This window comes from Stylophora pistillata, chromosome 1 (genome assembly GCF_964205215.1).
Source record: "Stylophora pistillata chromosome 1, jaStyPist1.2, whole genome shotgun sequence".
Taxonomy (NCBI): domain Eukaryota; kingdom Metazoa; phylum Cnidaria; class Anthozoa; order Scleractinia; family Pocilloporidae; genus Stylophora; species Stylophora pistillata.
Genome location: NC_142519.1, coordinates 23,960,129 through 23,978,198, shown reverse-complemented (window position 1 = coordinate 23,978,198; position 18,070 = coordinate 23,960,129). Strand labels below are relative to the sequence as shown.

The following is an 18,070-nucleotide window of genomic DNA, read 5'->3' as shown; positions in this document are numbered from 1 at the left end:
GCAGAAGCCCTGGGTACGAAATAATCAGATCAGACAAAAAAAGTGAAAAAAAAAGGACATAGTACAACCTTTAAGACATTGGAATTAGATTTTTTAGAATTTTTACAGTAGCTTGAATGATAGTACACCACTTTCCAGTTAATTTCTTGACGAATATCTTAGTTCGCTAAAATCTCTTGTTTGCCGATGTTGTCATGGTTCCTGTTGTAAACATCAAGTAAACTTCGAGGTTCCGTGAGCTCCATATTTGGCAAGCTGAGCCCACGAGCGTGAGAAAGTTGTTTGGGAAGAACGTAATTTTTCTGATTGTTAGAAATATTTAATTTTTTTTACATCCATTAAGAGTATTTTTGTTGATCCAAAATAGAGAAGGATGGACGGGGAATGCCTTTCTGTTACCGTGGTGGACAGGGTGACAAAGTTCGATACTCTTGGTGGTTATGTTTTCTTGGTGTTTCTGATATGTCTTATCATTGGGTTCATTCTTGGTCTTCTGTTAGCGCGATGCATTCTAAGGGAGTTGGAGGTAAAGTTTTTCTCTCATTTTTCATATAATAATTTTCTGCTTATGTCTACACATATCCTTCATTTATGTGGAATGTGTCTTTTAAGTCGTTTAAAGTGGTTTGCTTATTATGATTATCTTATTTGAAAATGGTATGTTTGTAAAAGGTTTATTAAAGGCTTTGGTAAATGAGACTATTTGGGTACGAATTCATGTAAGAAGTAAGAAATGTCGCAGTGGAAATCGTTACTAGAATATATATGTAATCTTTGACTCATCATTTCGCTTAAATCTCTATTATTTACTATAATTTTGCAAGCTATTATTTCTACCATGATTACTAATAATTATCATCGTTATTATTATAATTATTTATTATTATTTTGATCACAGATGTAATAAGAGGGCCCCCTATACTTCTCTGTAAAACTCAGTCTTGTAAATATATTTAACCTTTTGATGCATCAAGAATAATATCCAAAAAATCTTTCACGTTAACGAGAAATTTTAAACAATCACGTCGATTCGATGCTTTACTTTTTCTATTCTTGACTAGAGAGGACATTATTTCTTATCTTAATTTTTCAAGAACCACTTGTGGTCTGTTTTATGACTTCTATCAATCCATATGAAGTCCCTGTACAGTCAAAAGATTGATATAGAGAGAGTTAAGTGTATCATGGAGTAAGTCTAGTTTTAATTTGTTCAATAAAGTTTGGTCTAGCTCATAAAAAACTGTGTGGTAGAGTACGTAACATAAGGAAACATGGACTCACCCAATTACATAGATTTACATGTACTCTGATTTTATACAATTTAGGAGCAATATTCCCAAAGGAGAAGTAAATCACAAACTGAAGCAATTCTTATTGAAGTAGAGAGTGAAGTTAAAATACAAGAGACATCTGGAAAGGTAAATACTTGAATTTTATATAGTAAATAACATACATTATTACACGACTCGGGCAGTCAGAGGGCCAATAACTAAAATTAACCAATCAAAATGCTCTATTGCCGGTCCAATATTCTCTAAGTATTGGACCGGGTACTGTCCCGAATGGTCCCGAATGATACCGCACTTGTATCCCTTTAAACTTCAGTCGTATAATAAATCTCTTATTAACCAAGCTTGCTCGGGACCGTACTGGAAGAATATCGGCCCTCGGTCTTTTTTGTACGGACCTCGCTGCGCTCGGTCCGTACTGTCAAGTCCTCAGGCCGATATTTTCCCAATACGGCCCTCGCGCTTGGTTAATAAGATATATGTATCAGTTAACTGCTCTGAAATTGGTTAATGGACTTTATTGAAATTGTCAAATCATTAAAGCACTGAAGAACAACGTCAATAGGGATGTGTATGGTTAATAATTCTCAGTAAGTGTTTTGTTTTATAATCTTCAACTTCTCTTTACCTTTGTATGTAAACTGCACCTAAGAAAAACACTAGTCAAGGTTTAATTCAAGGCAGATTTGAAAATTATGAGTGATGCATGTAATTCTCAGCAGTTAGAGTGTGTCTTAGCCATTTTGGCACACATGTATGTCTTTTTTGACGTGTAATATTGGGTGATTGTGAAGAAGAGCTCCCCAAAAAACCTGTCGGCCAACTGTCGGCTGTTTGTTGGTTGACTGTTGGCAGACAGTTGGCCGTTTGTCAGCCTACTTTTGGTCGACTGTTGGCCAACTGTCGGTCGACAAATGGCCAACTGTCAGCTGACAGTTTTTCGACAGTTTTAGTCAAAAGTGTCGGCCGACAGTCGACCAACAAATGGCCAACAGTCGTCCGACTGTTGGTGACCTGTTGGTGGAGTGTTGGTAACTTGTCAGTTACAACGTGCCGTAAACTGTACCTTATTTAACCATAAAAGGGAATCGAAAAGATACGCTACGTACTGTATGGGAAACTTTAGTATGTACAGTCGTTGTAGAAACCAATCCTAGCACGAACACCACCAAGAACAGCCAAATTTTCAACGTGTTAACTACAATCTCGCTACGAGTTATTTGTCTGCCATTTTGAAATGTGTACCTAGGTCCCAGTCCCCCTCCAATTAACTAGTAATTTTGAAGTTGAAATTATTGACTAATTTATTATGCTTTAATTATGTTGCAGATAAGTTAAATTGTTTTTTACTGTTGGTCATTGACTTTTGCAAACTTGGTGGCTCCTAAAGGAGCTGTTTCTTGAGAGCAAAGGCAACCCCTCCACTCATATCCTGCTAGTTAATCATCTCAGAAAGAAATCTTTTTACCATCGGTCAATAAGTAGGCTAAGCTTAACTCATGTTTATCGGGACTATTATAATTTCTGGGTCATGTTTAATTACTGCGTGTTTTCACACACAGTAGCTTGTCAGTAGCTTGTTGGTTAGCTGTCAGTATAGCCAGTGTTTGTAACCTGTCAGTAATCTCTCGGCCGACAGTTGACCGACAGTCGGCCGACAGGTTTTTTGGGGAGCTCTTCTTCACAATTACCCTGATGATTAGTTTGAGTGGATGATATTTTATGATATAAATTTTAATTTACCTGTGATGTTTAAAATAACAACTGCTCCAATTATGTCAAACCAGTTATTTCTATTGTCTCTTTTTTATTTAAAATAATGAGATTCCTGTTGTCATTATAATGTTCTCAGAAAACAATAAAATGTGTAAGAAAGCCATTGATAATTTTTTTTTTTATCACATAACTAGAAAATGGGTAGTAACAGGATAGCTCCAATGCCTGTGTCAACCAAAAATACAGCTGATGTTGCTATAGAGATGGAACCAACCCACCTTAGCACCGGTAGTCTTCACAGTCAATCAGCTTGGACAGGAAAACAAGATAGCAACAACTCATCAATTGCTTATGCACTGAGCAAATCTTCAGGGTAAATTTGGTTCCTGAGGAAGGGTTATTTTTCAACTTGATTTAATTTATAGAAGTTTAAAAGTAGCACAATGATGCAATTAGTTGGTACCAGTCAGTGTAAATCTCTTTGCCTAACTTACACATCTAAAGAGCATTCAAGCTGCAATTATGATAGCTTTCACCAACATCTTAGGACCTCAACTAGGTTACTCTCAGGGGGTGATTAAAGTGTAACTTCTCTTTACAAAATCAAGTAGTTTTGTCAACAAACAGGTAATGAAAACTTGTACACATTTGTCAAATCTATCAGCCAGGGGGGATACTCCTGATATAAAGTCAAATTCATGAACAAATGCTCAAGGAGATGCACATGCAGAAGATAAAAGAGAAAATCACTGATCGGATCTTGGAATTAAAATATTAACTGAAAGTTTGACTCCGGCTATAAGTGTTTTTGAATAACTGTACAATCATGGTAAATATTTTGACATTGGCATTGCAATGACATCTTGTAAAACATTCCTCTGAAAATTATAATCTTGGAATGATCATAACAGTACCTAAATAATCCCCTCCTTCCTTAAGTAAATAAAATGTTTTATCTTGAGGGATGTTTTGTGATAATTATTTGTCTTTAGAGAAGAGATGGAAGTTGAAATTCAAAAACAAGATTTCAAGTCAATTGAGGAAATGGAAACTAACATCCATCTACAGAAGAGTGAGGTGTGTTAGATCATATTTTCTTCTTGAGATCAAACAGTTAAGATTTTTTATTCATAAATAAAATGTTTGGGACTAAGAAATGCTGCGAGAGATCACAAACTGAAACAGATATTATTGTTTTCTTCACTTTAACCCTTTTAAGCTCCTAGGAGTGACCAAGACAGGTTTTCTCTTCGCAACATCAATACAATATCTGAAGTAGAAAAGGGTAGGAGACAAGGGGATACTAGTTGATCCACTACCAATTCCTCCAAACTAACATCAAAGACATTTATGGCAGTCAGTGAGGAGATTTAATAATTAATCAAAATAAATAAGATTATGGGAGTGAAAGCTGGGTCAATCATTTAACATTTTTTGTCCAGATCTGTCTTCTTCAGTGATGTATGTAAGTCTCTGATGAATTATTAGAGGAATTTTTAATTTATTGTTAAAAATTTGCTTTCCTACACTCTGTTGTTGATCTATAAAATTCATGTCAACCTCTCAACCAATCAAATGTAAAACTAAAACCAATTTTAACTCATGATCAGCCACTTGCATTATCCTCTTCATTCAATCAAAAAGGACTTCTGGGAACAATCTAATCACTATAGTCTTGTATTTCATAATTTCCGCAGACATTCCTACAGTTGTTGAAAATGATTTTGAGTTTCTTGATGAGCAAATCCAGAATAAGTGAAGGGTTTCGAAGAGATTCTTTGGCCAAGTATGAGCAGGTATCATAGACATCTCATTTTTTTTTATTTACACATGATTTTATATGTAGGTCTGTTTTCTTTCAGAGACTTTCAAATATCTATTAAAAGGGATAGGTGCTATATGGTAACCCAAAAGTCAAAAGATAGGTGCACAATAAAAATAAAAGTTACTTTTTGTCCTTAGATTACTTTCCTCTTAACATGCTCAAGCCTACCAATAAATTTGTGCCTCTTTTTTGTAGGCAATTGAAGACATAGACAGGAATGCTAATGAAGAGATGAAGGTTGAAGAACAGGTAGTCTGTTGAGTTATACTCTAATCTTTGGTAGAGTTTTGCTGTTATTTTGTGGCTTGGCCTTGTAAAGAAGTAGTTAAGGGTTCATCTTTCCTAATTAAGTTACAGTAGCAGAACTATAATTACAGAAAAGAGGAAACATTCTCCTTCTAATTTTAATTGTTTGGGTTTGCTGTTTGTTTTTTTGCTTTATTTCTTTGGATTAAAATTCTCCCTATAATTTTTACATTATTCATAATAACTAGCTTTGAAAGATTAGGTTACAAACAGCTGTATGTTTCTTAACAACCACAAGAGGCTGACAGACAAGAATCATATAGTAAATTAACCTTCAAAATTTCAGCCCCTTGACACTTTTCTCTTCTTCAGACACCTGTTTTTGTGATTGAAATAATTAACTTTAACCATAAAATTGATACTTACTTATTGTCAATAGTATTACTAGTCACTATTGTTTGAAATTGTCTGTTGCAAACCAAAGTAAGATAATCAAGTCAGAACAATTTATTATAAGATAGTTGTTTCTTAATAGATATTTTCCAAAAAATTTCCAATTAAAGGAACTTAGAACAACCATTGTGGATCCCATGGAGCTTGATCAAGCAATAGAGGGTCTGCATGCTAAGTACTCTAAGAGAATGGTGGGTATAAATTTATTCCTAATGAGCTTATACCACTAGATTTTTAAGTATTTACAGTGATTTTTTGAGAGAGATTTGTATTCTCAAGAAAAAAAAAAATATTTATTTGTGAGTTAGGAAACTCTAGTAAGTGCTGGCACATTTGACACTGCAATGCAGAACAAAACCTGCAGTGTGACATTTTAAAATTATTTTTGGACATCAAAAATAAATTTTAGCTTGACTTTTACCAAAGATTTTAAATTCCTTCATCTGTGTTGTATAATTTAACAGGCTACAGAAAGAATGGAACTTCAGGAGAAACTGAGAACAGATCTCTTGCAGGACACTGAACTGTCAGAACAAGAGGTGAGTTGGAGTTTGGTATGAAGCAATCACCACAATTAAAGTTTGCAGGATTGACATATGTGCCACATTGATACTGTCAGTGACTTTTGTGAACATCATAGACTATTCTCTGTACATCGATAACCTCCTTTTCTCCACTAGCCTAATTGTGACTGCTTAATGGGGGTTTGACAATTTATATTAGACAACTTATTCCTCTGTTAATGAAAGTGAGATGACCACTAATAAAAGAATTCTGATAGATTTTCCAAGTCAAGTAAATATGAATCTCCTATAAAACTTCTTTTACCAATCAATACTAAAAGTAACTATCCTTTATTTGTCAGATTAGAGTATGTGGTGGATTGTTAAGAAATGAACTTTCCCTTTTTCTGCACAGGCAGAGCAGATTGTTGCCAAACTCATGATGAACATGGCTGCCGTAGACAGGAAGTTGGCTGAGGAGGCCAGCAGGCAAAACATGGTATGCTTCTTGCTTAGAAAGTTTTGAAACAGTGGGTAGTTGATAAGAATGATATTTTTCAGTTTCAAACATAAATTTATTTATTGTTACATGGAGGGGGCAGGAGAGTGGGGAAGGGGGCAGGGGAGTGGGGAAGGGGAGTGGGGAAGGGGGCAGGGGAGTGGGGAAGGGGGCAGGGGAGTGGGGAAGGGGACAGGGGAGTGGGGAAGGGGGCAGGGGAGTGGGGAAGGGGACAGGGGAGTGGGGAAGGGGACAGGGGAGTGGGGAAGGGGGCAGGGGAGTGGGGAAGGGGGCAGGGGAGTGGGGAAGGGGGCAGGGGTGTGGGGAAGGGGGCAGGGGAGTGGGGAAGGGGGCAGGGGAGTGGGGAAGGGTGCAGGGGAGTGGGGAAGGGGGCAGGGGAGTGGGGAAGGGGGCAGGGGAGTGGGGAAGGGGGCAGGGGAGTGGGGAAGGGGACAGGGGAGTGGGAAAGGGGACAGGGGAGTGGGGAAGGGGGCAGGGGAGTGGGGAAGGGGACAGGGGAGTGGGGAAGGGGGCAGGGGAGTGGGGAAGGGGACAGGGGAGTGGGGAAGGGGACAGGGGAGTGGGGAAGGGGGCAGGGGAGTGGGGAAGGGGGCAGGGGAGTGGGGAAGGGGGCAGGGGAGTGGGGAAGGGGACAGGGGAGTGGGGAAGGGGGCAGGGGAGTGGGGAAGGGGGCAGGGGAGTGGGGAAGGGGACAGGGGAGTGGGGAAGGGGGCAGGGGAGTGGGGAAGGGGGCAGGGGAGTGGGGAAGGGGGCAGGGGAGTGGGGAAGGGGGCAGGGGAGTGGGGAAGGGGGCAGGGGAGTGGGGGAGAGGGCAGGGGAGTGGGGACTCAGATGTTAAATAGTGAGCCAACTCTGGGTCTGGTTGTTAGAAGGTTGGATAATCCTGTCTACCGGATAAAACTCTATCTGGTGGATAAGGCTAAACGTTTTGCTATAACTTATCCGCGGGAGAGCGATTTATCTGTTAGATAGTGTTATCTGCCTTTTATGCAACTGTGCCCAGATGTAGAGGTTCAGGTAATGAGGCCCTGAAGCCAGCTATTTCTTGAAATGAACCCTTCCCTTTGTGTGAAGGTATAGTTTGCAATCTTAATCTTAATGATAGGTGTGTTAATGGTGAATGTTTTCATTCTTTGTTAATCGTGACAGTATTGTACACCCATGACAGCCTTGGCACTCTGACTCTATTTTATTTCCCATGGAGTAATGTCTTTGGTTTGCCAAAAGGGTTTACAGGTTATGAAACATATAAAAATGATTTTGTGGCATTCTTTTATTAGTAATCAGTTTGGGTTCTACATGATGATACATTTTAGGACAACATGATATGAAACAAATGAGTGAGCCGTAAGACAGGGAAAGAAGTACTCATCAAAATTACTGCCAAGGGTAGATGTTTTTCATCAAGTGTAGATTCTTGACAACTTCATGTTACAAGCTACATACAGCAGTTCAGGGTTTTACTTTCCGTGCAGTTGTCTGTTAATGTGTTTGCCAGTTAGGAGTGTATTATGGTCTCATCGATCACCCATACATGTAGGTTTTGCACGAAAGACTTGCGCGAAGACAAGCCCTTGCTCAACAAAGAGTTGTGGATAATGAGCAGGTTTGTAATTAGCCACATTACTGAACATTCGTTTAACGAGTTTACTTTTTCACCTTTCAGATATAATATGATATGAACTCAGTCTCGGTCTCTGTCATTATTCCTTGATAATACTCTCTTCTTTATTCTGTTAGAAATAAAAAAAATATTGAACCAGTTTTCAAGTTCAGTTTGGCACAGCTAGATGACCCTCTTCTAATTCTAATTCTGTTCCCGCACAATTACTGAATGATATACTACTTCGTAGGAAAATGAGGAATTTGACGACCGATTGAAACAGCCGAAGAAGAATTTGGACGTTTTATGCAAAAGGGGAAAGCTTCAAAATGACCAGAAGGACAGGTAGCTACAATTTATAACAGGCTAAAATTCACCTGCAGGTGTCTTCAATTTTAAAGCGCTAACAAAGATGAAGTGGAAATCACGACTGGCAGGCCGCTTTTACCATGTTTGAACATTGTTAAAAGAAAAACTTGCGTTATTTATTTTTGGTCATTTTCATAACTTTGAGACATTTGTTTCAAAGTAATCGTCAGCGCTATACTCCCTGCCAAGATTATAGCGGCGCTATTTTCTGAATAGGTCATGAAAGTCGTAATAATTTTGGCGAAAATTTTCGAAGAATATTCCCCGACTATTGTGTGTACATAAGTGTAACTATGTTTCTGTTTATGTCTAATTCCAAGGATCATGGATGAATATGAAAGAGATCTCAGAGTTTTAGAAGAGAAACATCAGCAAGGTTTGGAGAAAACAAATAAAGTTGTTGTATCCTCCTCTTATCAAACCAGATTCTAAACTTTAGTCTCCAAGGGGCGAAACCACATGTATGTAACTGGTTGACTCATTTCTACTTGGATGTTATGGATCGGTAGTGTTTTGACAAGGTCTACTCGATGTTATTTGAGTGAAAATAATTTGTCGGAAGAAACTCTCCTACTGCGTCGTCGGGCAATCGTAAAACTGTTGATTATCAGCTCGAAGTGATAAAAGTATAAACAGGTAGTTTATAGTAGCGAATTTTCAAGAATTTATGTAATCCTTCATTAAAAGGTTGTTTGGTTTCACATTGAAGTATGGATAGAGAAATTCAATAATCTTAGGCTGTTTCTATTATCACCGGCCGATGTAGCTTTGGCCCAAGCTATATAAACTACAATATACTACCGCTTACCAGTCATGCCTCTTTTTGGTTTTATTTTATGAAGCATTGCAACTCATTCCATGTTCACAGAGACAGTTTGGTGAACGCAACACTATACTAAAATGCGGCACTTGTTCAATTGTAACTTAAAAACTTACTTTCAATAATTACAAACTTGTAGATAATTATTCTTTTCTAAAGAATTAATGGATTACTTAAACACACCTTAGTATTAGGAAGCACCGAGCAGTATTCAGTAACCCTAAATCACCATGACATCTCAGACTTGAACGATATTAGTTCCAGACGTAACACAGTACAGCGTCCTGTCTCGTCATCAATCTACCTGGCAGAGGTGCTTTTGTTGATTGTGATTTTTCAATGCTAACTTTTTACAGCTATCCTGAAAAGTCAAAACGATTTAAACGAGAAGCTCAGAAGAAAGCGGGAGCAAAGAATGAGAAAACTAGAAATGGAACAAGTTGCAGAAAAAGAGGATTTTGAAAGGAAGGTACAGCACATATAACAAGTAGACGATCTTCTTCCTTTTTTCGCTCTCTAGCTTTTTCTTTGTATCTGTTCCTTGTCTTCTTCGCAACGTTTCTGTATTCTCGTCACCTCGTCGCGTATCTTCAAATCATGTCCTCATATCATCATGTCACGCAGTGAGATCTCTGCAGAGAGGGCTAGCGCTACGCGACGCATTGTGATTGAGATTTTTTTTTTACCATCATCATTACAGGCCAACCAGCTGATTACTGATGGTAACATGACAGCTGAGGACTTCCTGGAGGCGAACCATAAACTTAGGGTGCAGCAGCAAGTTGCGCGTGAAGAAGAGGAGGACCGAGCTGATGAGTCCGAAGTGGAAGAACTGAACGTCCTCCGACAGGTTGGTGTCAGGTTTAAAATACCGGTAGTGTGGGTACATTAAAAAATACCGAGTAAATAAAGTTTTCACTTATTGAAGAATAGTTTTTTCAATGTAACCACGGTGTGCTCGACGGTTACTTGCAGTCAAGAACATCTCGTGAACACGCTGAGATATACCAGATTTCGATTGCCCATTAGACTTCTGGACGAAAGTGTTGCAAAAGATTGCCATTAGACCGGCGCTTAACTTCGCCAGTTTGACGTACCCAGTATACTGTTCACACAACTTGCTGTGTTATGCCACGAAGCTCTTATTAGATGATTCGAAGCGCAGGCTCTAAAGTTTTGAAGTGCAAACATTTCTACTACCTAGATTCTGGTGAGAACAAGGCATGTGACTGTACCATTTTTTCTTTGATGTTTCAAACAATAGAAGCTAGACGAAAAACGACAACGTAGTTTGAAAGAAAGAGAGGAAACCTTATTTGAACAGATTAGAAAGGAGGCGCATCTGTCGTCAAAGGAAGCTGAGAAATTGATGAACAAACATCTGGAAGAAGTCAACGCAGCAAACGGTTTGTACAATAAATGCAATGATGTTTTTTGATACTATGGAAAGAGCTAGCGATGGCGATGGAGAGAAATGTCCTAGAGAGTTATAAAGGCTGTAAGTAGTGTCATAATATTTTGGACATCGGCCGAAATTTCTTTGCAACGACAGAAGTAAAGAAAAGTGTAACTTTGTCAGGAAGGAAGGCTAAGACAAAGAAGAAATCCAACTTCATACTTTTTTGATCTCACACTCATATAAGGAGCTAGCTGAGCTACAGGGAACTCGCAAGTAAGCAAAGGGGACCGTTTACAAGTTTGCGCTTTTCTATTTACCCTTAGAGAGAAAAAACCGTGAGCGTCAGAGGCAACGAGCTGTAATTCAAGAGAAACTGGAAGAAAGGAAGAAAAGGTGGGAAAGGGATTTAGAACGACAGCAAGCCGAACAGAACCAGTTGGTTGCAGAGCAAGAGAAAGCTATAAAACAAGTGTTAAACACCCAAGCAGGACTCCCAGAAGAGTATGTATAAACAGAGGAATTAATAGAGGAACTTTACACTTAATGTGAAATGTTAATTCAGCTTTAAAACTGATTAGGAGCTATAATGATGTTTACTAATTCTAGGTTCGGTTGAAACATTTCGCCCTACACCTTTTTACACCACTGAGCGCGATAGAGTACAAAGAATTGACGTCAGGAAATTTATGCCAGTATGAATTTGGTAATTTTAGTAACAGGGGTCAACGCGAAAGAGGCGATTGAATTTAAAATAGGGAACTTAATGCAACTTTCATGAAGAAACGGAATTTAGAAAAATAAATAAATAAATAACACTAAAATATTTACTTTAACACTTGTCCACATCTGCAACAAAAACATTTTCTTAAAATGTCCCTAAACGTAATGGTTAAGGGAGAGATATCGCTCGTTGGACTGTTCGATGTAATGGTGAATCTGCCCTTGATCAACTTGATCAACAGCGATTGAAGTTTAGTCTTAAATTCGTGTATCGTTAATTTCCTACGGTAAGATAAAATCAGTTGTAACAAGAAAAGGGTTTAAGGCATACAGTCAGTCCCATTTTAGCATTAGTTTGTTCTTCCAGTTTTTCCTCGAGTACCCACCTTCTTTACCCGAGCTTATCAGTGTATCCCTGTATTAACATGATCCATATGCTCCTCCAAAAATGGCAGTTGAGAAGGAGACGTTTGCTTTCGTAGTAATTATCATTCTTTTTGCTCCTACAGCTTACGTAAACAAGTGATGCTAGAACACGAGCAGAACGTGATAGCACTCAACAATCATTTACAAATGACGAGACTGAGGCAACAGAAAAGGTTTGTTAGTGTAAGATAAAGAAATCAAACGAAGTTTTTTATGAGATGAAAAATCGTGACTGGTTCTCACGCATTCTGAAGACGAAAATAAAATGTGTCATGTAGCCTTATTTGAATGTATTCCACTCCGGTTCTGACTCATTCTGCAGTTAGATGGAGCAAATATTCATCGAATATTAAAGGAATTCTGGTATTACATTGGTTTTGCTTCAGTGCTTGCTGTGATTGGTCCAGAAAAACTCGCACCTTTCCCCAAAATGATCAAATGCGAAACTAAAATCAATCACGACTTGGTTACTTTTGATTTCCCGCGCTTAAAGCAGTTTTCTGGTTTTTATTCTGTATTCTCATTAGCTTTTTGTAATGTCTTCATTTGTTTTTAATGGCCGGGGGGACAACTATGTTTGTTGAAGTGGCACTCTTTGGTAAAGCGCTCTAGAAAGAAAAATATCGATAGTTTAGTGCACTTGGGCAGTAATTTGAAACAAAACTTTTCAACAAGGTTTGCTTCTAAAAGAGTGATACATCGTGATCGTGTGATGAGTTTTCGTTACAAAACAAAATTTGTTTTAAAATTTTGGTTGAAAATTGGCTTATTAAGCTTGAATGAAAACTTCCAATGATAACTCACAGAGTAGTTTTCAACTAGTGTCCAAAGCAATCCAAGATTGACTTTGCTCTGTGATTGGCTCAGAAAACTTGCGCCATTCTCGACCAATCAGATTTAAAACTTGAAGCAACTATGATTTCGTCACTCGCGTTTTCCCACGTTTTATGCAGTTTGCTGTATTTTATCCTTGAGTTCTCATTGGCTAACGATGATGTCAGTCGACTTTCGCCCCGATTGGCTGTTGTGATAATTATGGTTTTGATTTTTCGAAAGTCGACCGAAAACTGCTCTGTGCGAATAACAAAGTGGTAAGGGTATGGAAACGTAGGGGGAGTAAGTAAGTAACGATGGAGAGGATAAGCAAGTATATCAAATGAAAACACTTGAAAATTTCAAGTTTAACAAACCATAACTTAGCTCAGTATTTAACGGAAAGGAAAGTGTACCTTGATGAACTGCAGAAGCTTGTGACTCTGTAATCTAACTGTTTCTTCCCTGCAGGTTGGAACAGCGCCTGGCAACAAGACGAGCCAGGCTTGCTGAAATGAGGCAACAGATGGAGAAGGAACGAAAAGAATACGAGGACAACGACCCAGAAGCCATGAAGAACCTTACACGTGTTCAGGTTAGATTTTCACTTCACTAATCTCATCAATATTACCTTAACTTGCCTGGGGATTGCTGTGATTAAGATTTCAGATGTTTTTTTTTGTTTATGTAGCACATTGAATATCAAGCTGAGGTGAAGAAAATAGAGGCTGAACATCAGACCGCCTTAGAAGAATTGAGAAGGTAAGTCGTTGAATTTCGTTGTTGTTGGACGTCATATTTTCTTTGGTAATGAAGTCTGGATCCAAAACATGGACATTTTGTTAATAATAATTTGAAATTTCTGTCTTTTATAGACGTTTGGCGGCCGAGACAGAGGAAGCTTTAAGAGAACAAGATGAGAGACTTGGTAAAATCTTGGGTAAACTGCAGGTGAGCTGATCACAGACATTCTTATTTGAGTGTTTTTTTTTTTTTTTTTTCACCGGTTTTTTCTCCCCTCTTTACTTTGGGTTATCAATTTACTTTTGTTTTGATTGGCCTTTGTGATAACTGTGGTTTTGGCTTTGCGCCAATCCCTTGAAATGCGTTATAAACTTCGCTTCATTTTCCTCGTGTAACAGTAAAAAATTAATGTCTAGAATCTTATCATGTGTGTTTCACGTAAAGGTTGCAGTTGCAAGAAGGGAAGAAATCATCAAAAAGCAAGACGAAGCTATCCGTTCCCTGGAGGTGATTAATCAGTTAGCTCTCAAGTCACAGCAATTACTGTTCTGTGGTACTTACCTTTCACAAGAACCAACCAGTTGGAAATTTAAGGCATAAAATATTTCATGAATGGACATAGCTTTACAGAGGAATGAAAAGGGTCAGGACTTACAAAAATTTACTGAAAACACACTGAACAGAACAAAAGAAGTGTGTCACCCAAGTCAAATGCCCGTAATTATTTCTAAACGTTCAAAGTAGAACGGCGCCTTCAATTTTTTCCCCTCCGGAGTTTGCGGGTTTTTTCGTGACGGTAAATGGTAAGCAGCCGTGTTCAGCCGTTTGCCGTATGAAGTACTTAACCATGTGACGTTGCTTTGAATAAGTTGACCTCGATGCTAAATAAGTTTGAATGCGAATAGTTCAACTGTTATATATCTTATTTCTCTTTTACTTTTTTCGTTGACATTTCTCCCGTTAAAGATTCTCTTGTTTTGTTTTGTTTTTTTTTTTTTTTTACAGAAAAAGTTAGTAGAGAACATGACGAGAGAAGGAACTTTAGCTGATGCACAGACGGATAAGATTTTGAAACAACATCAGAAACAAGTGGACAAGTTGAATACACAGATAGATATGTAAGAATTGCACACTTGTCTTATGCGTACTTTCGACCGGTAGATTTTGTTTGAAACTGTTCTTGCAACGCTTAAACCTGACTGTAGAGGATCAAGCCAAGGGGCCGTGAAAACTTATGAGCACAATGGTGTTGAGATACCCATTCAGGAACGAACCTTCAATGAGTTGCAAAAACGTAGAAGCGACCAAGAAAGCAAATGTTTTTTTGTAAGTTATATTATTTGCTGTTATTACTATTTTCTGTGCTTCAGTTTCTTCACCTTATTGATTGTAGGGAGAAGGAAAAACAGATGCAGAAAATTCGAGAGAAAATTGCAGCAAAGCAACAAAAGAAAGCGAGGTAACATGTTTGTACGCTACCATGTAAGACGTCATTTGTAGTTGTTGCTCATGCTTCGTTGCGGAAGCCAGGAGCTATTGTAAATTGATTGCACAGTAGGGTTACCCCGCAGAACACGCGTTATTTTGGCGGGAGATTGCTTAGCATTATCTTGGTGAAAATTGTAGCCACAATCTTTGATTTTTGCAGCAGCGGAAGGCTGGGGAGAGCGACGGTCAGAGAGAAGGAGAGGGGAGGGGTGGGGCAATAGGGTGACATATACCTCATACTTCAGACATGGCATGGACCTATCCTCTATCTGGTTTCCTTTAGTTTAACTCAACACTTTACCCTAGCTTTGTTCATTTCGGCCCAGGTGTATACTTTCTTGCAATTAATTTGGTTTTATCAACTGAGTTCAAACTCTGACGAAGGGAGTACGCTCGAAAAGTCAACTTTAGAAATTCTTTACAGTGGCCAATTTACGTTATCAACTCAGTTGACGAAACCAAACTGAATTATCTTCTAATTCCTCTTACCGACGCAGTACCACAGTTTCTTTAGAACCTACCCCCTTTAATCATTGCAATTACTTACCTTTAGAAAAAAAAGACTCCCCTCTACACCAACCTTCGCCGAGAACAGATTTAGATATTAAACTTATTTTTCAGGGCTTTGGAAGAGAAACTTTATCAAGAGAAAGAAGAGCAAAAAAGTAAAGCTGTACAGTAAGTTCCACAACAGTCATGTCTTTCTTATCAGTGAATCTTTTGTTGTCGACCGCTGTTTCTAATCTTAGCCTTTTGCACTCGTGTATAAGTCCATTTTGCTGAACTACCTCGACTACGGCGTATTGTTTTCGATTTTGTTCTAATATTGCTTTCTTTGCAGGTCTGCGGGAACCAAGTTATTCGCACTTTTAGCAGAGCAGCGCCACAGGAGAGAAATGGAAGTACGTCTGACGGCCGTCTCTCACTCAATCTTTTTAATGATCTTGGTTTCTATCTTTGATCGTTTTCTTGTCTCCTTCACCCAGGACCTAGAGCGTGAAATGCAGTTGGACCTTGCGCGTCAGTTGGAAGAGATCAATAAAGAAGTGGACGAGCAACTCTTGGCCGACTTGCAGGTTTGACGACTTCATATAGTTCTCTTGTCTCGGACTTGAAAAGGCCAATATCCGACACGACCATCCAAAATCAGACGCCAGCTCCTTTTTCATACTTGTGCCGTTAACTTTTAAATAATCATTCGGCAGAAATTATACCCTCCTTTTTTAACCTTTTTTTTTTTTTTCCAACATGTATTTTCTTTAAAATGTGCGATTCATTTTCTCTTTAGGAGGAAGAAAAGAAATTTATCGCTACTTTAGCCGAAAACAGTGCAGTAACTGAAGAAGAATTGCTTGAAACAATAAAAAACTCTGCGTCAGGTAAGAAAACTCTCACGCGGGGAAAGGGGCCCCTTTGTTATTTTGATTAACCTCTAAAATGGTCTCAATCAGTCATTTCAATTAACTAAAAGATGAGATACGTTATACTATAAAGGGAACCGAACCTAGTCTTTTCGTCAAATCCTGTTTTTTTTTTCAGCTGGTCGGATATTAATGACCAATTCTTGGTTTTCACATTATTGTCTTGCATCACACTTAAGGAGAGAAACAATACCTCCCGTCCCTTCACCGAATTGAAGTCCAGCGGCGCGCATCATTTGGGTTGTGCGCAAAACTTTAGTCTTTTATCCTCACGGGAAATTATGTTCTTCGTCGTAATAGTAACTATGGTTTGAAAGTTCGCAGTCTGGAGTGAAATCAACAATAGCATTATCTTGAATGATACGTAAAGTGTTCTTTCACGCGTTGCGTTACTCCCGTGCGCTTTGGGTATGCTGGGAATTCTTGGTTGAAGTAGCAGTTGCATGTGCTCGTACAGAGTTATAGATGTTCTTTTTTCACCTTGAATATTTGTCTCGAATAAAATCATGATTAAACTGCTGAAGAAGACCTTGTCTTCAAGGATTTTCATCTTTAACTAAGCCGGGACGAGACTGATGAATCAGAGCAAATGACCTTTCACAAATAACCTTTCACTGTTTTACTTTTTGACAGAGGTTGGAATGGACTCCAAGCTAACGAAGAGTATCGCGAAAGACGTTCGTAAACGAGTGAGAAGCGCCCGAACTCCAGCTCCAGATGTATGACCAGTCACCTTGCTGTGTGACCCTAATTTGTTACTGCAACTGAGTTTATTGCTCTCTTTTGAATTGAATATGGCATTGATTGATTTTACATGTTGCATGATGTATAACTTAAAAGTACACTCAGTTGAGTTTCGAAAGTAATTCGGGATTTCACTGTTTTGCTTACTTCGCTTTGACAGGAAACTCGCGCCAAACTAATGCATATGTGACTTTGTCAGTCGAGTTTCCAGCGAGTTAACTATCTAATGTAATAAGTTTGTTCCACCTTTATCAGCCCAGCCCCCACCCCCCCAAAAAAACAACAACAATAACAATAACAAAGGTGTTAGCTCGTTTCCTTCGATTTGTGTCATTTAAACTGCTCGAAATTAATCACTTACCTAATCTAACATACGTGCCTGTGTTTCGCGGAAGGCGATGTTTTAAAGGCACTCAGCCTGCCCTTTCAGTCAAGTGTTTTTGATTGAAACGTGCATGCTAATAGAATTTGTAATTATTTCTTTAGAATAGAAACATAACTTGTCTTCAAAAGATAAAGGGGGCAGTGGTGAAGAAGGGGGCAAACTTGTTACTTCTGATGTAGTGGACGCGCAGACTGGGGGCTCTTAAACCTTTCTTTTTCTCTGATATGCTGTTGTGATTTCATTGGTTTTGGATCAACGACAGTCAATCGGAAAGCTGCCTTCTTCTCATCGTTAGTACTGATAGTCAGTAGATAAGGTCAATCAACTGACCAATCAGAACTTAGGTTAACTTAATTATTAGCCAATGGGAACTTGATGGCAAATGCGAAAGAAACTGAATATTTATATCCTGCATTATTAAATGCAAATATTTATCACGTTTTCTCAATTGAAGGAAACATTATTTACTATCGTGGGACCAATTTATATTGAAACAGTGTGTTACCAATAAACGATGAGATCAGCTGGACACTCATGGCAATTTCATTTGCCAGAGACAAGCCAGGCGACTCTGGGAACTTCACTT

At 38.6% G+C, this 18,070-nt stretch overlaps 1 protein-coding gene across 1 annotated transcript; it reads left to right on the top strand.

The window, feature by feature from the left end:
* The first annotated feature begins 90 nt into the window (after nt 1-90).
* Nucleotides 91-18,067, top strand: LOC111335514 (uncharacterized). Its single transcript, XM_022941437.2, has 28 exons — nt 91-526; nt 1,326-1,418; nt 3,200-3,378; nt 3,998-4,082; nt 4,703-4,801; nt 5,026-5,079; nt 5,640-5,720; nt 5,994-6,068; nt 6,448-6,531; nt 8,093-8,158; nt 8,406-8,500; nt 8,845-8,900; nt 9,701-9,813; nt 10,045-10,194; nt 10,609-10,750; nt 11,067-11,244; nt 11,973-12,062; nt 13,174-13,297; nt 13,394-13,464; nt 13,578-13,653; nt 13,891-13,953; nt 14,452-14,564; nt 14,840-14,905; nt 15,556-15,612; nt 15,776-15,836; nt 15,921-16,010; nt 16,223-16,313; nt 16,989-18,067. Exons 1-28 carry the CDS (start codon nt 374-376, stop codon nt 17,078-17,080), a joined length of 2,697 nt encoding a protein of 898 aa, XP_022797172.1. The 5' UTR covers nt 91-373; the 3' UTR covers nt 17,081-18,067.
* The last annotated feature ends 3 nt before the right edge of the window (nt 18,068-18,070 follow it).

Excerpts from the sequence above, each read along its gene's own strand:
- LOC111335514 (XM_022941437.2), top strand. The coding sequence starts at position 374 with ATGGACGGGGAATGCCTTTCTGTTACCGTGGTGGACAGGGTGACAAAG. Across the intron at positions 5,080-5,639 it reads AGATGAAGGTTGAAGAACAG|GAACTTAGAACAACCATTGT; the intron begins GTAGTCTGTTGA and ends TTCCAATTAAAG. Across the intron at positions 13,654-13,890 it reads AAATCTTGGGTAAACTGCAG|GTTGCAGTTGCAAGAAGGGA; the intron begins GTGAGCTGATCA and ends TTTCACGTAAAG.